Here is a 17,700-nt window from a genome sequence, read left to right as displayed (position 1 = left end):
ATTCAAACACACCAAGTAACCGTGCACAACAAGCAACTACACACCAAAAGAACTTTGAGATCTGGTAAACCAAATCCCACAACAGAGCTTATCTTACGGCAACTGGGTAAAGAAGTACGAGGGAGGGCAAATCACTTATATGTCCCACGAGGACATCTGCTTTCTTCCACAGCAGAGCCGGACCCACAGCGACCACACATGGGAGAATGGGACAGCCTTCCTGCCTCCAATTTGCACGAGGAACCTACCAACCAGTGCATGACTGTGTTCGGCATGATGAAGCTTGCATGCCAGGTAGCTGATGGGTGCAATTTTGGGGTCTCAACCAGAGACCAGCTTGCAGCAGCAAAGCCAGAACCACCATGGTTATATGCGAGCATGTCATGAGCATGCCCCACCCACGTTTCACATCTTGACTGTTATAACTGCCTTATAAGTGTATAAGAGACCCCTGTTAATGCCAAATGATGTGAGAGATTTCCTGAAATTAGTATCCTAACTTTTACAAAGAAACAGTTCACAAAATATTGGAAGCATTAGAATTTTAATGTCAGGGAATAGTTCCATTGAATCTATATTGGTAGCGTAATGCAAGTATAGGTGGTCTTTGCTTAGTGACTGCCTTATTTAGCAACTGTTCAAAGTTAGGACAGTATCAGAAAAACAGCTTCGCAACCAATCCTCATATTTATGAACATCGCAGTGTCCTGCAGCCATGTGATTGCTATTTGTGTGCTTCACAATTGGCTTCTAACAAGCAGAGTCAAGAACATGTGATGCCTCAATGATTGGAATTGGGAAGAGAAAATTTTCTGTTTTCTGCTGTTTGATTCTACTCTTCTACTTTCCTCATGATATTTCTTTAACTGGTGATTTTTAAGTACATGTATATTATAACATATCATTTTTTATATATTAACATTTATTCAGCTAAGGGGAATGTGATGCTCTGGTCTAAAGCATTGGGGTAGGGAGGCCTTGCGAACTACCAGTATATAGGAAATGAACAAAATGCTTCACACCCCCAACTTTAGGATTTTCTCCCCCTCCTCTATTCATTGTACTTCTTATTGATAAGAAACCTAACATATGAATTTTTTGCCTTGTGACATCCAACAGTGACATCCATTCAGTTTCCAAAATCTGGAATTTCCAAGATCAGTAATCTTTTCCCATTCCCTCCATCAATTTCAAGGAAATAGGAAACATGACAGAACATGTTTCCTTACCACTCTCTGCATAACCATTCTATCTGAAACAGTGATACTTCTAAACCACACAGTAATGCAATATGACGGGATGCTTTCAATCATCCCTCTATAGAAAGTAGTAAGGATAGGGGAAGATATGATGCAAAAAATGCAGTTGCTTTTCACCAGTGTCCCACTGTTCAGCTAAACTGCTTGTCAACTGCACACCCAACAACTAACCATCTCCATATAGTTGAATCTTTTGTATAGAGGTGTATAGCTCAGCATGCCTTTTCTGAAAGCAACAGTGATCTCTTTTGTTTTTCCTACATTTAAAACCAAGCTGTTTTTATATATACCAGACCAAACCCTCACCAAACCCTCTACCTCCTCCTGGTAAGCACCTTCATTATCATCCTGAATAAGGTCCATACTATTGTATCATCTGCATACTTCACAATATGGTTTGAAGCAAACTTTGCACAACAGTCATGGTCATCAGGGTCAACAACTGCAGACTATAGATACAGCAAAAATACATATAAAGATAGAGCTTTATTTTCTTTATTTACATCTTTATTATTTTCATAGTACATATATCTGTAGCAGAGATTTTGCAGCCACTACATTTTTCCATTTGGATGTACCACAGGTCATTTATTTAAAGGGCATGACATAATTTAATTGTTGATTGAAGGCCACAATGGCAGCCATTAAGGTAGACTTTGAATAATGGGACAAGTAAAAAGGAATTCTGTTTGATAAAGGGACAGGCAGAAGAATAATGTTAAGAAATAATCTCTCTCCTGTTTTATTTTTCTTGTGCTGATTCCACACTGATAAAGATACAAATTGCTGAGGAAAATCTTCTTCTGTAAATGCTTTAAAAATAAGTAAAACATTCACAAAACTGCACTACTATGCTTAACAGATACTATATACTCTAATCTCAACAAAATTTATTAGGAAATTTTTGATGGCATACCTGCTATCAGATTTCCTCCCTGTTCAACTTTTGGGCACAAATCATCTCCTGGGAAATGTATCTTTTCCTCTGGGACACCCTTTCCTCTCGGTGCATGGGAATTCTGCTCCTCCTAACTAGTTAATGGAGGAGAGAAGGGGAAGAGGCAAACTGCAATTTGGACTGTCAAGTGGAATGTCATGCATGCCACATTCTAAAGCAGAGCTCTTTAAAGAAGAAAACAGTGGATAGGCAAATAAAAATGCAGCTTACATTCCAAGATTATTATCTGTAGTGTTGAGAATTAATTTAGAAAAATTACTAAGTTGGCAATAAACGTTTAGAATAGATTAGCACAGCACATTTGATTTTTTTTGTTGTTTAAAAGAAATAAAGCATATACATAATTAAGACTTAATTGGACTTTCAGCCACTTCTAACAAAAATTTTTTTAAGCCTGCTCAAATTATTTAAATAAATTGAACCCCATTTAAGACATTGCAGTTTTGTGTTCCTAAACTGTGCTGTTATCTCAGCTGTTACTCCATGCCGTTCACTTTACACCCACTCCTGCTAGAAAGAATCCTAAGCCCAAATTTATGTCTATTATTTTAAAGAAATCAGAGTTGCTAATGTCTGAGGACCAGTACAGATCCTAACTTTCACTCCCAGCATCTTCAAGACATACAAAGGAGGGAGGAAATTGCTAAAGATGAGTATTTCCCCACCATTTCAAACTGGATTTAAGAAGCACTAGTCACTAGGGTCTATTTTACTTTTTACTTTCCACGATCATACCCAGTTTCTGCATATGGGCAGAATTTGGCAATGGGCATTAATTTGAGCCAACTGGAAACTTCAGGTTTAACTGAAAAAGCAAGCATATTTCTAGTTCTTGGTTATGATCTTTAAGTCCTTACATGGCATGGGTCCGGGTTACCTCGGGGACCACCTGCTGCCGGCGTCAACTCCCCTCCGCCCTGTGCATTCCCACAGAGAGGGCCTCCTCAGGGTGCCTCCAGTCAGGGAATGCCGACTGGTGGCCCCCAGGGGGAGAGCCTTCTCTGTGGGCGCCCCGGCATTATGGAACCAACTGCCGGTGGAGCTCCGGATGGCATCAGACCTCCGAACCTTCCGTCGCGGTCTGAAGACCCACTTATTTGAATTAGCTGGTCTGGCCTGATGGGGGATTATGGGTTTTAAATTGTTGTTTTAGAATGGTATTATTGTTTTAATTGGGCATTGGTTTAATCTTTTTTAACTTTTGTATTGTTATTTATATATGCCCTGTGAACCGCCCTGAGTCCCCAGGGAGAAGGGCGGTATATAAATTAAATAAAACCTTAAACCTTAAACCTTAGTTCTTATGGCTGAATAAGAACTGAAAGAATATTAACAAGTAAATGAATTCTCAGACATGTATATGTCTATATATTGTTCAGGGATTCAATTCAAGGCTTCCATGCCCAATTACATCTCCCCAGCATTAGCAGAATAAATTAGTAAAATATACAGCCTTATGAAAAATTGCATAATTGATCAGAACAATAACTAAATAATGGTTATTCTTGGCACATTTTTTTAGCAAATGGAGCTTAAGAAATTCTGGTGAAATTCTCCAGAAATGATCTGTTTTCATTCAAAGCTTGAATGTGATTGCAGGGAATTAAAGACTTCCTTCTTTTCCCCTTTATTTCTAGCACTGCTTAATCATTCTTCTAATAAAGAGTTGATTCTCAACTCATTTGATATGATTCGGTATTTAGTCTCATCAGAACCAATTCTGGAGCATTAACATGAAACCTCTTTTCACCAGAAGAGGAGATAATTGACATTTGCATTATGAGAAAAGAAGACAAAAAAGTACTTTGCACATTGTGGTGAATTTTAAAAACAAGCAAACAAGCCAGAAACCAGACGGAGTTCTGCTTTCAATGTTGAACTGTGGTGTGAAGTACCTGAAATCTGGCAAAAAACAACACCACCATCTTGTTTGTGTATTAAAATAGAAGATGCCAAAAGGATTTTGTGAAAAAGGTCATTTGGAAACATACAGCAACAAATGTGTGTTCATTATACAGATGATTCTTTTACACCACGTTTGGCTTTCTCACTTTTTTTAGTTTTTCCAGAGTCATCTTCCTTCTTGCCATTATTGTCCTGCTCCTTCTTTTCACCAGAATCCTTCTTAATCTCTTTGCTACTTATTGGCTCAAGTATGAGAGATGGAGCTGTTTCTGGGGACTTTTCCACTTCTACTTGTGAGCCATACATTGCATTCATTTTCTCTGCAATCATTCCTTCTTTCTCTGGGGCGCCTTCTTTCGGTGTTTCTATATCTTGACTCTGCCTGTATAGATATGAAGCTTGTTTCACTGACCGTTTTAACAGATATCGACGGAATGCTCTTTGGATTTTGGTGGCACAGACTTCCTCCTGTTTTCTTTTTAGTGTTGTGGTAATGGGCTCATAAGATACTTTGGAGGGATTTGCAGCCATAAATTTCTCCTCCATTGATTCCTTCAGGGCATCCATTTCTCCAGAGTCTCCCAAAACTTCTTTTGTCAGGGCAAAGAGAATGTCCAAGCAATGTATTTTATCTCCAGGAACCATAGGCAAGTCCATAGTGATCAGTTTGATTTTATTGGGTTTAGCAATTCGCAGTGGCTCTTGCAGGGTATCCACAAAATCAGAAAGTGCACTGTAAGTTATAAATTGTGTGGCATCAGGGTCAAACTTCTCCCATGTTTCATAGAACATTTCAAAGTCATCTTCACAGAGAGGCTCACTGCTTTCCTCTGTGGCTACATTAAAATTCTCCAAAATGATGGCAATGTACATGTTAACCACAATCAAGAAAGAGACAATGATATAACTGCAAAAAAAGCAGATGCCCATGGAGGGGTTGCCACAATCACCTTTCACATGACTACCAGGGTTATCTAGATGAGGATCACAATCTGGGGGACCACTGTTCAGGATAGGATTCAATAAGCCATCCCAACCAGCTGACGTGGTGATCTGAAAAAGACAGATGATGCTGTTGCCAAATGTCTCAAAGTTGAAAATGTCATCAATGCCAGATTCCTTCTTTACATAAGCAAAGTTTGACATTCCAAAAATGGAATAAATGAACATAACCAGAAATAGGAGGAGACCAATGTTGAATAGTGCTGGCAAAGACATCATCAAGGCAAAAAGCAGTGTTCGGATGCCTTTTGCTCCCCTGATCAGGCGAAGAACACGACCAATTCTGGCCAACCGGATGACCCTGAAGAGAGTGGGTGATACAAAGTATTTTTCTATAATGTCTGCGAGGACAAGTCCTGAAAAACAGGAAAATATTTTTCTCAGCAAGCCACAAAATACCACATCAATTTTCAAAAATCATTATTAATAATTCATTTTAATGACATAAACATTGTACATACAAAATTTCCCCCACTGTTTTATTTTCAGACTGACAGGCATTCAATAGACCACCTAAAAGTAAGAATGGCTTCTAAATATTTGCGAAAAACTTTAGATGCAGAAAGGATACAAAAAGGTGCATAATATGTAAAAGAAAATGACATGAAATCAAATTAAATTTCTGTATAGCAAACACATATTAAAACAGATTGAAGAGTATTTGGACACAATATAACTTACAAAACTGATTCAACAAGAAAAGGAAACTTTTAATAAATCAATTACTTAGGAGGAAACAAAAACATAATTCAAAAATGGAAACTGAAAAATCTCCAGAACCAAACAGATATTCTTAAGTGCACTACAAGATATTCCAGAAAATTTTAAATCATTAACTCAGGAAATGAATGAAATATGATAATGTCAAGTAATTCCTTGTTTTTGAAAGAAAGCTTTAATTTCTTTGATTTATTAAAGAGGGAAATGACTTCAGTTGTCTTGACTTATATAGAGGTTTATGTCTTGAGTTATATTTAATTACACAATTATAGATTTTTTTATAACAATAATTGCAAAGAGAGAAAATGGCCTTTAACTGAAGTGATATACCCACATCAGGCTGAATTTGTTTTGAAGAGATACAGTATTTGAGAGATAATATTAGATATATTTTGAATGCTATTGATAATTAAATCAGAAAAATAAGGAAATGACCACAATATTTTTAGATATAAAGAAAGCATCTGATAATTTGGAATGGCCATCTATGTTCATAACTATGAAAAAAGATGAATTGTGGCAAGAACTTTCTTACATGAATCTTACATATTTATAAAGAAGAAACAATTAAGATAATAAATATATTACAGGTGCTTCTTGCTTCCTAACAACCATTCATTCAGTGACTGTTTAACTGTATTAAACAAGTGGCATTTACAACTGGTCCTTGTATTTTCATTGGTTGTATCCCATTGTGGCAATGGGTGCGTCCTGCAGTCACATGCTCATGATCTGGCTTGCAATCATGATATTGAAGCACCTACAGTCACACGATCATGTAATTCTTCATTGCTGGCTTCCTACAAGCAAAGTCCTGGGGAAACCAGCAGGGAGTCCCAAATGGTGACCACACAATGTTGCACTTAATGACCTTATGGGATTTGCTCAGGGGTGGGATTCAGCCAGTTTGCACCACTTTGGTAGAACCAGTAGGTAATTTTTTGTTGCCCAGGTCCAGAATGGACTTCCGGAAATGGCATCCACACAGAGAACCGGTTGTTCACATATTTGAATTCCGCCACTGGATTTGCTTAACAATGGTTACTGGAACTGTCATTGCTAAGGGATGCAATCATGTGTCACTGTATTTTATGTCCACATTGTTTGGTAAGAGAAATTCTGGTTCCAATCATTGTTGCTAAGTGAGGACTACCCATGTTATCATAAAAACTGACAAATAACATGATAACAAAAATATTCTCAGGAATCAAATTATCAAAGCAAAAACATAGGTAGATTAGAAATATGTGCAGTTGACGTTTCATTCATAGTTCTTTTAGGACAAGTCACAACACGTAACTGGATTTGGGGACGACTCAGCACCCCACCAATTGCTTCCTTCCCCTAACTCTTGGCAGCCAAGCATGCATACACAAACACACACACACACACACACACACACACACACACACACACACTTCTGCATTTGGAGACTTTTTATCCGTGCCAAGAAACTGCCAATGGTGCTGGGGTTGGAGAGAAGGGCTTCTTCTTTAGCATGCTGGGTGCTTGTGTGTGCCTGCACACACACAAACACACACACACACACACACACACACACACACCATTTGAAATTTGGGGATTTTTATAAACTGTTTTCCTTCTTGATTAGCAAGCTCGAGGCTCCCTTTGAAGCACACATTTTCAATTCTGCAAATGCAGAATTTAGGAATTTCAGTTTCCCTTTAGTATTGTGTTTGCAGTACCTCCTTTTGCAAGCTTCCTCCAGATCAAACTTGTGATGTCTTGTGTCTTGTGATGGCTCTCAGCTATCCCTGCTGATCCATGATCTGCATCTTACTGCCAACATGATGCCAGAATGAGGCAAGTCCCTAAGTGTGTGTGTGTGTGTGTGTGTGTGTATGCGCGTGCGTGCTTGAGCATACAGAACACCAAAGAAGAGATCTTTCTCCCAAAGCCTGGGCACGATTGGCAGCTTCCCAGCACAGATCCAGATAAAAGTCCTCAAACTCAGAATGGTGTGCATGTGCATGTGTGGGGAGCACCCAGCACATCAAAAGAGAGGTCCTTCTCCCCAAGCCGGAACACAATTGGCAGCTTCCCAGCACAGATTTTCCCAGCATGCTTGGCAGCCAGCAGTTGGGGGAGGCAAAGAGCTGGTGGGGCACCAAGTTGTCCAGTTAGCTGGTTCTATGCCGACCCAGCCATGTCCACTCATCTGCGCCCAGCCAGCCGCATCCACTTGGCCATGCCCACTTGTCCCTGCCCCTCTATCTGCACCAAGTCAGCAGCACTCTCCTGCACCCACCAAGCTGCACCCACCCATCCACGTTGACCTATCAGCTGTGATCATCCCATTCTGCCTTCTCCATGCCTATGACCTGTCAGTTGAGGTCATCAGATGTGGTCTTCTTCTGGAATACCCATAAATCTGTGTTTAAAAATAGCCTGGCTAAAGATTAAGCCTGTTGAGGATGGTCATGAAATGAAGCAGGAGGCAATGCTAATGAGGTCAGCTGCAAGAAAATGGCAATGCTGATAGCAAAAGTCCAAGGAGTCCAGTTCCATTTTTTTGGTACCATTGCTCCCAAATCCAGATGGAATAGGCAAAAAAGCGCAGCTCTTCCTCCATGAAATAAGCAGTAAAAAGTATGTCAGTCCTTGTCAGCAGATGCAATCGAAATCCTATAAAGGTGGCAGAACTTATTTATCTATCTGTCTGTGTCCGTCCATCTATCCTTCTGTCCATCCATCCATCATCTATCTTCTATCATCTATCTGCATAGATGAAGTCAGGAAAATTAAGGCCCAGAATGAACTAAGACTTGCAACAAATGCTAATAGTAGTAGTAGTAGTAGTAAAATTATTTCAACATGTAAAAAACAAAACAAGAAAAAGTCAATGAAATGATTGTTCCACTATTGAGAGAAGATGGCAAGGAAGTTACAGGCATCAGGGAGAAAGTGGAACTGTTTAATTCATTCTTTGCTTCTGTCTTTACAAAAGGAAGAAACAGACCAACCAAACAAAAGCAGTACTATAAAAGACAGATTAGGAATACAAGTCACAATAGGAAAGAAAATAATAATACATCTACCCACTTGAGTGTGAGTTAAAGTCACTAGGACCAGTTGGATTATATCCCAGGGTTCTGAAGGAGCTGGCAGATGTGATCTCTGAACCACTGAACTGTATCTTTCAAAAATGTTGGAGCACTGGGGAAGTACTGAAAAAGAGCTAATGTAGTTCCAATGTTCTAAAAAGAAATAAAATGAACCCAGAAAACTACAGATCTATCAGTCCGACATTAATACCAGGGAAGATCCTGGAAAAAATAAGCAGTGGATCCATGAACATCTAGAAACAAGCAAAGATATTACTAGAAGCCATCATGGGTTTGTCCAAAACAGGTCATGTCAGATAAACCTTATTGCATTCTTTGACAAAGTGACTAAATTAGTGGACCTGTGAAATGAGGTGGGCATAGTATATTTGGACTTCAGTAAGGTATTTGATAGAACAGACCATAGCCTACTTCTTGGTAAGATAGAAAAATATGGAATAGACAGGACAACCTTTTGGGCACCAGGGACTGGTTACGTGGAGAGAGGTTTTTCTGTGGACCAGAGGAGGCATGGTTTTGTGTGCTGCCTGCATCCAGTGGATGGGGCTTTCCTTGTTTGTGTGGCCCAGTTGCTGGCATGCTGCGGCCCAGTACTGGTCCATGGACTGGGGGTTGGGGACCCCTGGAATAGACAACATTACCACCAGATTGATATCTAATTGGCTAACTAACCACACTCATTGTGTAGTTTTTAATGGAACTATTTCTATATAAAAGGAAGTATGCAGTGGGGTGCCTCAAGGTTCTGTCTTAGGTCCAATACTCTTCCACATTTTGTAAATAATTAAATGAAGAGATAGAACAGGAACCCATCAAATTTGCAGATGACATGAAGCTTGGGGGAATAGCCAACACTTTAGAAGGCTCAAGACCTAGAAGAATCTTGAGAGATTTGAACACTGGGCCCTATCCAAGAAAATACAATTCAGTGATGAGAAAAATAAGTTTTGATATTTAGGCAAGAAAAAACAAATGCACAGATATAGAATATATGGAACCTGATACTAGGAGAAGTGGTAGACAACCAATTAAATATGAGCTTGACTGCTTGTCAGATAGCAGTCAAAAAAGGCCAATGCAATCTTAGGTTGCATTAACAGAGGGACAGTATAAAGATCACATGAAGTGTTAGTATTTCTTGTACTGCAATGGTGAGATCACAGTTGGAATACTGTATCCAGTTTTGGTCTCCACGATAACAAAAAGAAATCGAGACTCTAGAAAGAGTGCAGAAATCAATAAAGATGATAAATTTCCTGTCAGTGAGAACAATGAATCAGTGGAATGGCTTGCCTCCAGAAGAGTGAGTGCTGTATCACTGGAGGTTTTTAAGAATTTGGATCGCCATTTGTCCAGTATAATATAGGGTATCCTGCTTAAGCAGGTGGTTGGACAAGGAGACCTCCAAGATCCTTTCCCACTCAGTAATTCTGGTTTAAAACTAGATCTGCTAAAGACAATTTTAAGTGGTCAGTTCTGCATTGGGGATGCGATGAAGGCAACATTATGAAGATATGACAAGAAGAAATCATTACCTGGTAAATTTTGTCATTTGTTTAGGAACAGGTAAGGGATAGTGTCATGCAGACATGATAAATAGCAAGAGGTAGAAAGAATGGTCAAATCATCCCCTTTTAAAGGATGGAGGCAGAATGTAGCTTGAATTGCAGTTCTCACTTACAGTCATGAAATTTTCTAGTTTCATAATCAGAAATATGGATTGCCCATAAACAGCAAAGAAAATTCAATTCTTTTAATAATTGAGGAGATTTGGCAATATTCCTGGAAGTGCCATTAGATCTAGGTAAGAAATCAAATGGATTTTCTTTCAGAGGATGGATGATGTTGCAAAGGCATGGGAAATTCCCCTGTCAAGTAATGAAGGCAACAGATAAACTCTGGAATAATTTTTAGAGATGATTTTGCTTGTTTTGTAGAACAGGAATATTTTATCACAACCTTCTACCATAGATACTTCAGGGTTCAAGATTTGTTAAGGAGAAAGTTGGTATACCACTTTAGCACTTTAGTTATTTGGAACAATTTGTCAGCTCAGCTTCAATTGCAGTTTGCTTTGTAGATGGACACAACATGCCATTAAACAGTGGTGTGATTCAGCTGGTTTGCACTGGTTCGGCGGAACCAATACCTAATTTTTTGTTAAATTCGGCAAACCAGTTATGGCAAATCTGTGTTTTCTGGAACATGTCTGTTTTTTGTTCAACTTCCTTCCAGGCAGCAAAAAAAAAAAACTCCCCCAAAGTCCAAGAGCAGAAACCAAACGGAGACGCGGCACCTTCGATCATGTCACTCAGGTAAAAACTAGGTGATGCTTCTCAGAATAATTCCAGGAATAGATGCTTCATCTTTCTAGTTTCCCAATTGGTGGATATGGGAAAGGGGGTGAGGCCAGCAAGAATTAGCTGGGATTGTGGCTCTAGAACTATACAGAGCATAACTAATGATGAGCAGGAAAGCTCTTAAAGGGTTCTGTGATTTCATGCATTAAACTATAATGTACTTCTTTGTAGCAGAATGGGCTTTCCTACATTATACCATGACCTACGATTTAATTTCCCCTTTGTGATTACTGCCTTGTCGTGACAAAGGGGCTTGCGTAATTCAATGAAGCTATGAGCTATGCTGTGCAGGGCCACCCAAAACGGACAGGTCATAGCAGAGAGTTTGACAAAATGTGATCCACTGGAGAAGGAAATGGCAACCCACTCCAGTATCTTTGCCATGAAAACCCCATGGACAGTACCAAAAGGCAAAACGATATGACGCTGGAAGATGAGCCCCTCAGGTCGGAAGGCGTCCAATATGCTACTGGGGAAGAGCAGAGGGCTAGTACTAGTAGCGCCAGAATGAATGAAGTGACTGGGCCAAACCCGAAAGGATACTCAGCTGTGGATCTGTCTGGTAGTGAAAGGAAAGTCCGATGCTGTAAAGATTTTTTCTCCATAGGAACCTGGAATGTAAGATCCATGAATCAAGGAAAGCTGGACATGGTCAAACAAGAGATGACAAGACTGAACATCGACATCTTAGGAATCAGTGAACTAAAATGGACAGGAATGGGTGAATTTGGGCCGTTTCTATTTGCACCGGCGTTTCTGGGACTGTTGCCCCGTCTGCGGGGGCCGGCTGCTGGCTTTGGTGCCTTTTTTGGGCTTCTGACCCTTTTCGCCGGCGGCGGGACTCCCATGCTGCTCCAGGCCGCCTTGGCCCGCTTCGGTGGTGGTGTCGCCCTCGGGCCGCTTTGGCGGCGGAGAGGGCGACTATTATTCATCTTGGCGGTGATGGTTGGTCTTTATCCTTGCTTCAGGCCGCCTGCTATGGCGACGGCGTCTTCGGACCGCTTCGGTGGCGAAGAAGACGACCGGGGGTCATCTTACCGGAGCAAGGACGACATGGGGCTCCTGCATCGCCTTTGGACTGCTTCTGCAGTGACGTCGGCGACTTAGACTATCCCTTTTATTCTGGCTTGCCTACCCTTTTTGCCTTGGACATATTTTTTATCATCTGCCTGCCTACCCTCCCCCCTCTCCCCTTGGATTTTCGACATACCTGGGTATCGGCCACGGTGGGAGAGTGGCTGGACTTCTCCATTTGCAGCCTCATAGAGGTGGGAGCTCTATGGGGTTTACCTACCCAGAGGATACCTGGTCCACCCCCAGGAACGGAGTCTCAACCCGTCGTGAGAGGGCGGGGAGCGGCCTGTCTCTGTGGGCACCCAACTGAGTGGCAGTGAAGTTGGGTGGGGACCCAGACATCTGTCTTCATGTTCGATCCTCCCATGGACAATTAAAGGGATGCCTATCCTGGACTTCCTGGACTTTCTAGACTCATGCGGCAATACACTAGCACGGACTTGTACGCCCTCAGGGGTGCCCCCCTCTCCTGGGTGCGACCCGCCTCCTTAAACATTTTTAACCTCGATGACGGGCCCGAGTTTTGGGTCCCTGAGAGATGGCTGGGCAGGGGCAGGGGCCGTCAATGCAAATCTAATAGAAGGCCTCTGATTACTTTTTTATCAAAATTTTTTATAGGGTTAGGGAGAGGGGTGGGAGATAGGGGTTGTCTGGCTATGGGGGGTGGCCAATCAACCATGGCTCAGGCCAGACTTGGGTCTGACCGCACGGGGGGAGAACGGGGTGCTGTTGTCTCCGGGGCTCATGAGCGGGTCGTGGGATTACCAATTCCCACGACGGGGAATGGCAGCAGGCGGATAGACAGGGGGCCGTATCCCTACCGGGAGGGCCGTCTCCGCTACTTGCAAGCGGTGAGGCGCTCCGACCCTCTGCTTCTTCCCCGAGGTCCCGGGAGCGAGGATGTGCAGCCTCCTGAGCTCCGGCTGGTGTACCTGAATGCCAGGTCCGTGGTTAACAAAGCTCCCCTCGTCAGGGATTTAGTTGAGGGTGAGCATGCGGACCTGGCTTGCATCACGGAGACTTGGTTGGGCCCAGAGGGTGGGGTCCCTTTGGTTGACCTCTGCCCACCAGGCTTCCGGGTGCTACGAGCTCATGGTAGGGGTGGGGGAGTGGCGGTCACTATTAGGGAGACCTTATGTCCGCGGGAGACCACCGTTTCTCAGATAGTCGGGTGTGAGTCTCTTTTTGTGAGATTTGGTTCTGGGGCGCAGTTGGGCTTGCTGCTGGTGTACATTTCGCCTAGTCGCACAGCGGCAGCCCTGCCCGAGCTGCTCGATATCCTCTCGGGGTTGGTGGTTGAGTTTCCCAAACTTATAGTTTTGGGAGACTTCAATCTACCATCCCTGGGAGGTTCATCTGAGCTAGCTCGGGAGTTCATGGCTTCCATGACGGCCATGGACCTGACGCAAGTAATTTCTGAACCAACTCATGAGGGAGGCCACACCCTTGACCTGATTTTTTTATCTAGACGGTGGTTGGATGATCTTGGTGGGGGCTCTCCATTTATTATGCCCCTGTCATGGACCGATCATCATCTCCTGCGGCTGGTCTTCCGTTTTGCCACCCCCCGCCGTGGGGGTATGGAGCCAATTAGATGGTACCGCCCCAGACGCTTAATGGATCCTGATAGATTCCAAGCGGCGCTGGGGTCCCCACCTGCCTCCATTGCTCACAGCTCGGCGGATGCCTTAGTGGAAGCCTGGGAAAGGGCAGCCACTGAGGCACTTGACCGGGTTGTACCCTTGCGGCCCCTGACCCGGCGCAGATCCCAGCGAGCTCCATGGTTCTCCGCAGAGCTCCGGGAGATGAAGCGTCGGAAACGGGGCCTAGAGAGCTGTTGGAGGTCTAGCCGATCTGAACCCGACCAGTTGCGGTTAAGAACCTATATTAGGTCTTATCTCGCAGCGATGAGGGTGGCGAGGTGTAACTACTTCTCCACCCTCATCGCGTCCGCAGATAATCGCCCAGCCGCCCTGTTTAGGGTGACTCGCTCACTTCTTAATCAGGAGGTGAGGGAGGATCCCTTGCAGGGTCGTGCCGAGGAATTTAGTCAACATCTGTCGGATAAAATCGCTCGGATTCGGACCGGTTTGGACTCCAACTGGGCAGAGTCTGGCGATCAGGACACGGGCGGTCTTGTCAATGTTACCTGGGAAGAGTTTGATTCTGTGACCCCTGATGAAGTGGACAGGATTATGGGGAGGCTGAGCTCCTCCACATGTTTGTTGGACCCGTGCCCTTCCTGGCTGGTTTATGCAGCTAGGGAGAGGACACGAGGCTGGCTCCAGGCGGTTATATCTGCTTCCTTGAGCGAGGGTTATTTCCCCACCGTCTTGAAGGAGGCGGTGGTGAGACCTCTCCTCAAGAAGCCTGCCTTGGACCCAGCTGTATTGAACAACTTTCGTCCAGTCTCCAACCTTCGCTTTCTTGCGAAGGTTGTCGAGAGTGTGGTGGCGCATCAGCTCCCTCTGGTCCTGGATGAAGCGGATTATTTGGACCCCTACCAATCGGGTTTCAGGCCCGGGTACAGCACGGAGACGGCATTGGTCGCTCTGGTGAATGATCTCTGGAGGGCTCGGGATAGGGGATATTCCTCTGTCCTAGTCCTATTAGACCTCTCGGCAGCTTTCGATACCATCGACCATGGTATCTTGCTGTGGCGTCTCAAGGGATTGGGAGTGGGAGGCACAGTTCTTCAGTGGTTCTCCTCCTATCTCCTGGGACGCTTGCAGTCGGTGTTGGCAGGGGGGCAGAGATCGGCCCCTAGGTCTCTCGTTTGTGGAGTTCCTCAGGGGTCGGTTCTCTCGCCTCTCCTGTTCAACATCTACATGAAACCGCTGGGTGAGATCATTTGTGGTTTTGGAGTTGGGTAGCTTTGCAAATAGCTGAGGAAAGGAGGGAAGCGAAAGGCAAGGGAGAAAAAGAAAGATACGCCCAATTGAATGCAGAATTCCAGAGAATAGCTAGAAGAGATAAGAATGCCTTCTTAAATGAACAGTGCAAAGAAATAGAAGAAAACAATAGAATAGGGAGGACCAGAGATCTTTTCAAGAAAATTGGAGAGATGAAGGGAACGTTCAATGCAAAAATGGGCATGATAAAGGACCAAAATGGCAGGGACCTAACAGAGGCAGAAGAGATTAAGAAGAGATGGCAAAATTACACAGAAGAACTATACAAGAATGAGCTTAACGTCCCTGATAATCACAATGAGGTGGTCACTGACCTCGAGCCAGACATCCTAGAATGTGAAGTGAAGTGGGCCTTAGAAAAGCTGAGCAACAACAAAGCTAGTGGAGGTGACAGTATTCCAGCTGAGCTATTCAAAATCTTAAAAGACGATGCAGTAAAAGTGCTACACTCAATTTGTCAGCAAATTTGGAAAACTCAACAGTGGCCACAGGATTGGAAAAGATCAGTTTACATTCCAATTCCAAAGAAAGGCAGTGCCAAAGAATGTTCAAACTATCGCACCATTGCACTCATTTCTCATGCTAGTAAAGTTATGCTTAAAATCCTACAAGCTAGACTTCAGCAATATGTGGATCGAGAACTACCAGAAGTACAGGCAGGATTTCGAAGAGGCAGAGGAACTAGAGATCAAATTGCCAACATACGCTGGATCATGGAGAAAGCTAGAGAGTTCCAGAAAAACATCTACTTCTGCTTCATTGACTATGCTAAAGCCTTTGATTGTGTGGATCATAACAAACTGTGGCAAGTTCTTAAAGAGATGGGAGTACCAGAACATCTTATTTGTCTCTTGAGAAACCTATATGCGGGCCAAGAAGCAACAGTGAGAACTGGACACGGAACCACTGATTGGTTCAAAATTGGGAAAGGAGTCCGGCAAGGCTGTATACTGTCGCCTTGCCTATTTAACTTATATGCAGAGCACATCATGAGAAAGGCAGGGCTAGATGAATCAAAAGTTGGAATTAAGATTGCTGGAAGAAATATCAACAACCTAAGATATGCAGATGATACCACTCTAATGGCAGAAAGTGAAGAGGAACTGAAGAGTCTCTTGTTGCGAGTGAAGAAGGAGAGTGCAAAAGTTGGGTTGAAACTAAACATTAAGAAAACCAAGATCATGGCATCCGGCCCTCTCAATTCCTGGCAAATAGATGGGGAAGAAATGGAGGTAGTGACAGATTTTATTTTCCTAGGCTCCAAGATCACTGCAGATGGGGACTGTAGTCAAGAAATTAAAAGACGCTTGCTCCTCGGGAGGAAAGCCATGGCAAATCTAGACAGTACACTAAAAAGCAGAGACATCACCCTGTCAACAAAGGTGCGTATAGTCAAGGCTATGGTCTTCCCAGTTGCAATGTATGGCAGTGAAAGTTGGACCATAAGAAAGGCTGAGCGCAAAAGAATTGAGGCCTTTGAACTCTGGTGCTGGAGAAGACTCCTGCGAGTCCCTTGGACTGCAAGGCGATCAAACCGGTCAGTCCTAGAGGAGATCAACCCTGACTGCTCTTTAGAAGGCCAGATCCTGAAGTTAAAACTCAAATACTTTGGCCACCTAATGAGGAGGAAGGACTCACTGGAGAAGAGCCTAATGCTGGGAAAGATTGAGGGCAATAGAAGAAGGGGACGACAGAGAATGAGGTGGCTGGATGGAGTTACTGAAGCAGTAGGAGTGAGCTTAAATGGACTCCAGAAGATGGTAGAGGACAGGAAAGCCTGGAGGAACATTGTCCATAGGGTCGCGATGGGTCGGACACGACTTCGCAACTAACAACAACAACAACAACAACATCATCAATATGCCAATGATACCCAACTTTTCTTTTCGACCCCAAACCACCCCAGTGATGCCCTCGCTGTGATGTCCCGTTGCCTGGAGGCGGTTCGGGTCTGGATGGGGAGGAACAGACTTCAACTCAACCCTGACAAGACTGAGTGGCTGTACATCTCGGCATCCCGGGACATTCAAAATGTTCCATCTCTTTCTATGGGGGGTGAGCTCTTACCCCCCGTGGATAGGGCTCGCAACTTGGGAGTCCTCCTAGATTCACGGCTTACCCTGGAAGATCATATAGTGGCCGTGACTAGGGGGGCTTTGGCCCAGGTTCACCTGGTGCGCCAGTTGCGGCCCTATCTGGACCGGGATGCCCTGTGTACGGTCACTCATGCGCTCGTGACCTCTCGCCTTGACTACTGTAATGCTCTCTACATGGGGCTTCCCTTGAAGACCACTCGGAGGCTCCAACTGGTACAGAATGCGGCCGCGAGAGTTGTCTTGGGAGTTTCCCGGTACTCCCATGTTACACCTTTGCTCCGCGAGCTGCATTGGCTACCAGTTGTCTTCCGGGTGAGGTTCAAGGTCT

At 43.6% G+C, this 17,700-nt stretch overlaps 1 protein-coding gene across 1 annotated transcript in view; it reads right to left on the bottom strand.

Moving 5' to 3' along the window:
* Positions 1-3,518: 3,518 nt before the first annotated feature.
* Positions 3,519-17,700, bottom strand: part of SCN4A (sodium voltage-gated channel alpha subunit 4) — a 118,547-nt gene continuing 104,365 nt past the window's right edge. Inside the window, exon 27 of the mRNA XM_081346200.1 lies at positions 3,519-5,480. Within this exon, the coding sequence (XP_081202326.1) occupies positions 4,228-5,480 (1,253 nt within the window). The 3' untranslated portion in view covers positions 3,519-4,227. The remainder of the gene's footprint in view (positions 5,481-17,700) is intronic.

The sequence above is a fragment of the Vipera berus genome (genome assembly GCF_964194415.1).
Source record: "Vipera berus genome assembly, chromosome: Z".
NCBI lineage: Eukaryota > Metazoa > Chordata > Lepidosauria > Squamata > Viperidae > Vipera > Vipera berus.
The sequence above is the reverse complement of the archived record's forward strand: the minus strand, read 5'-3'. Positions and strand labels throughout refer to the sequence as shown.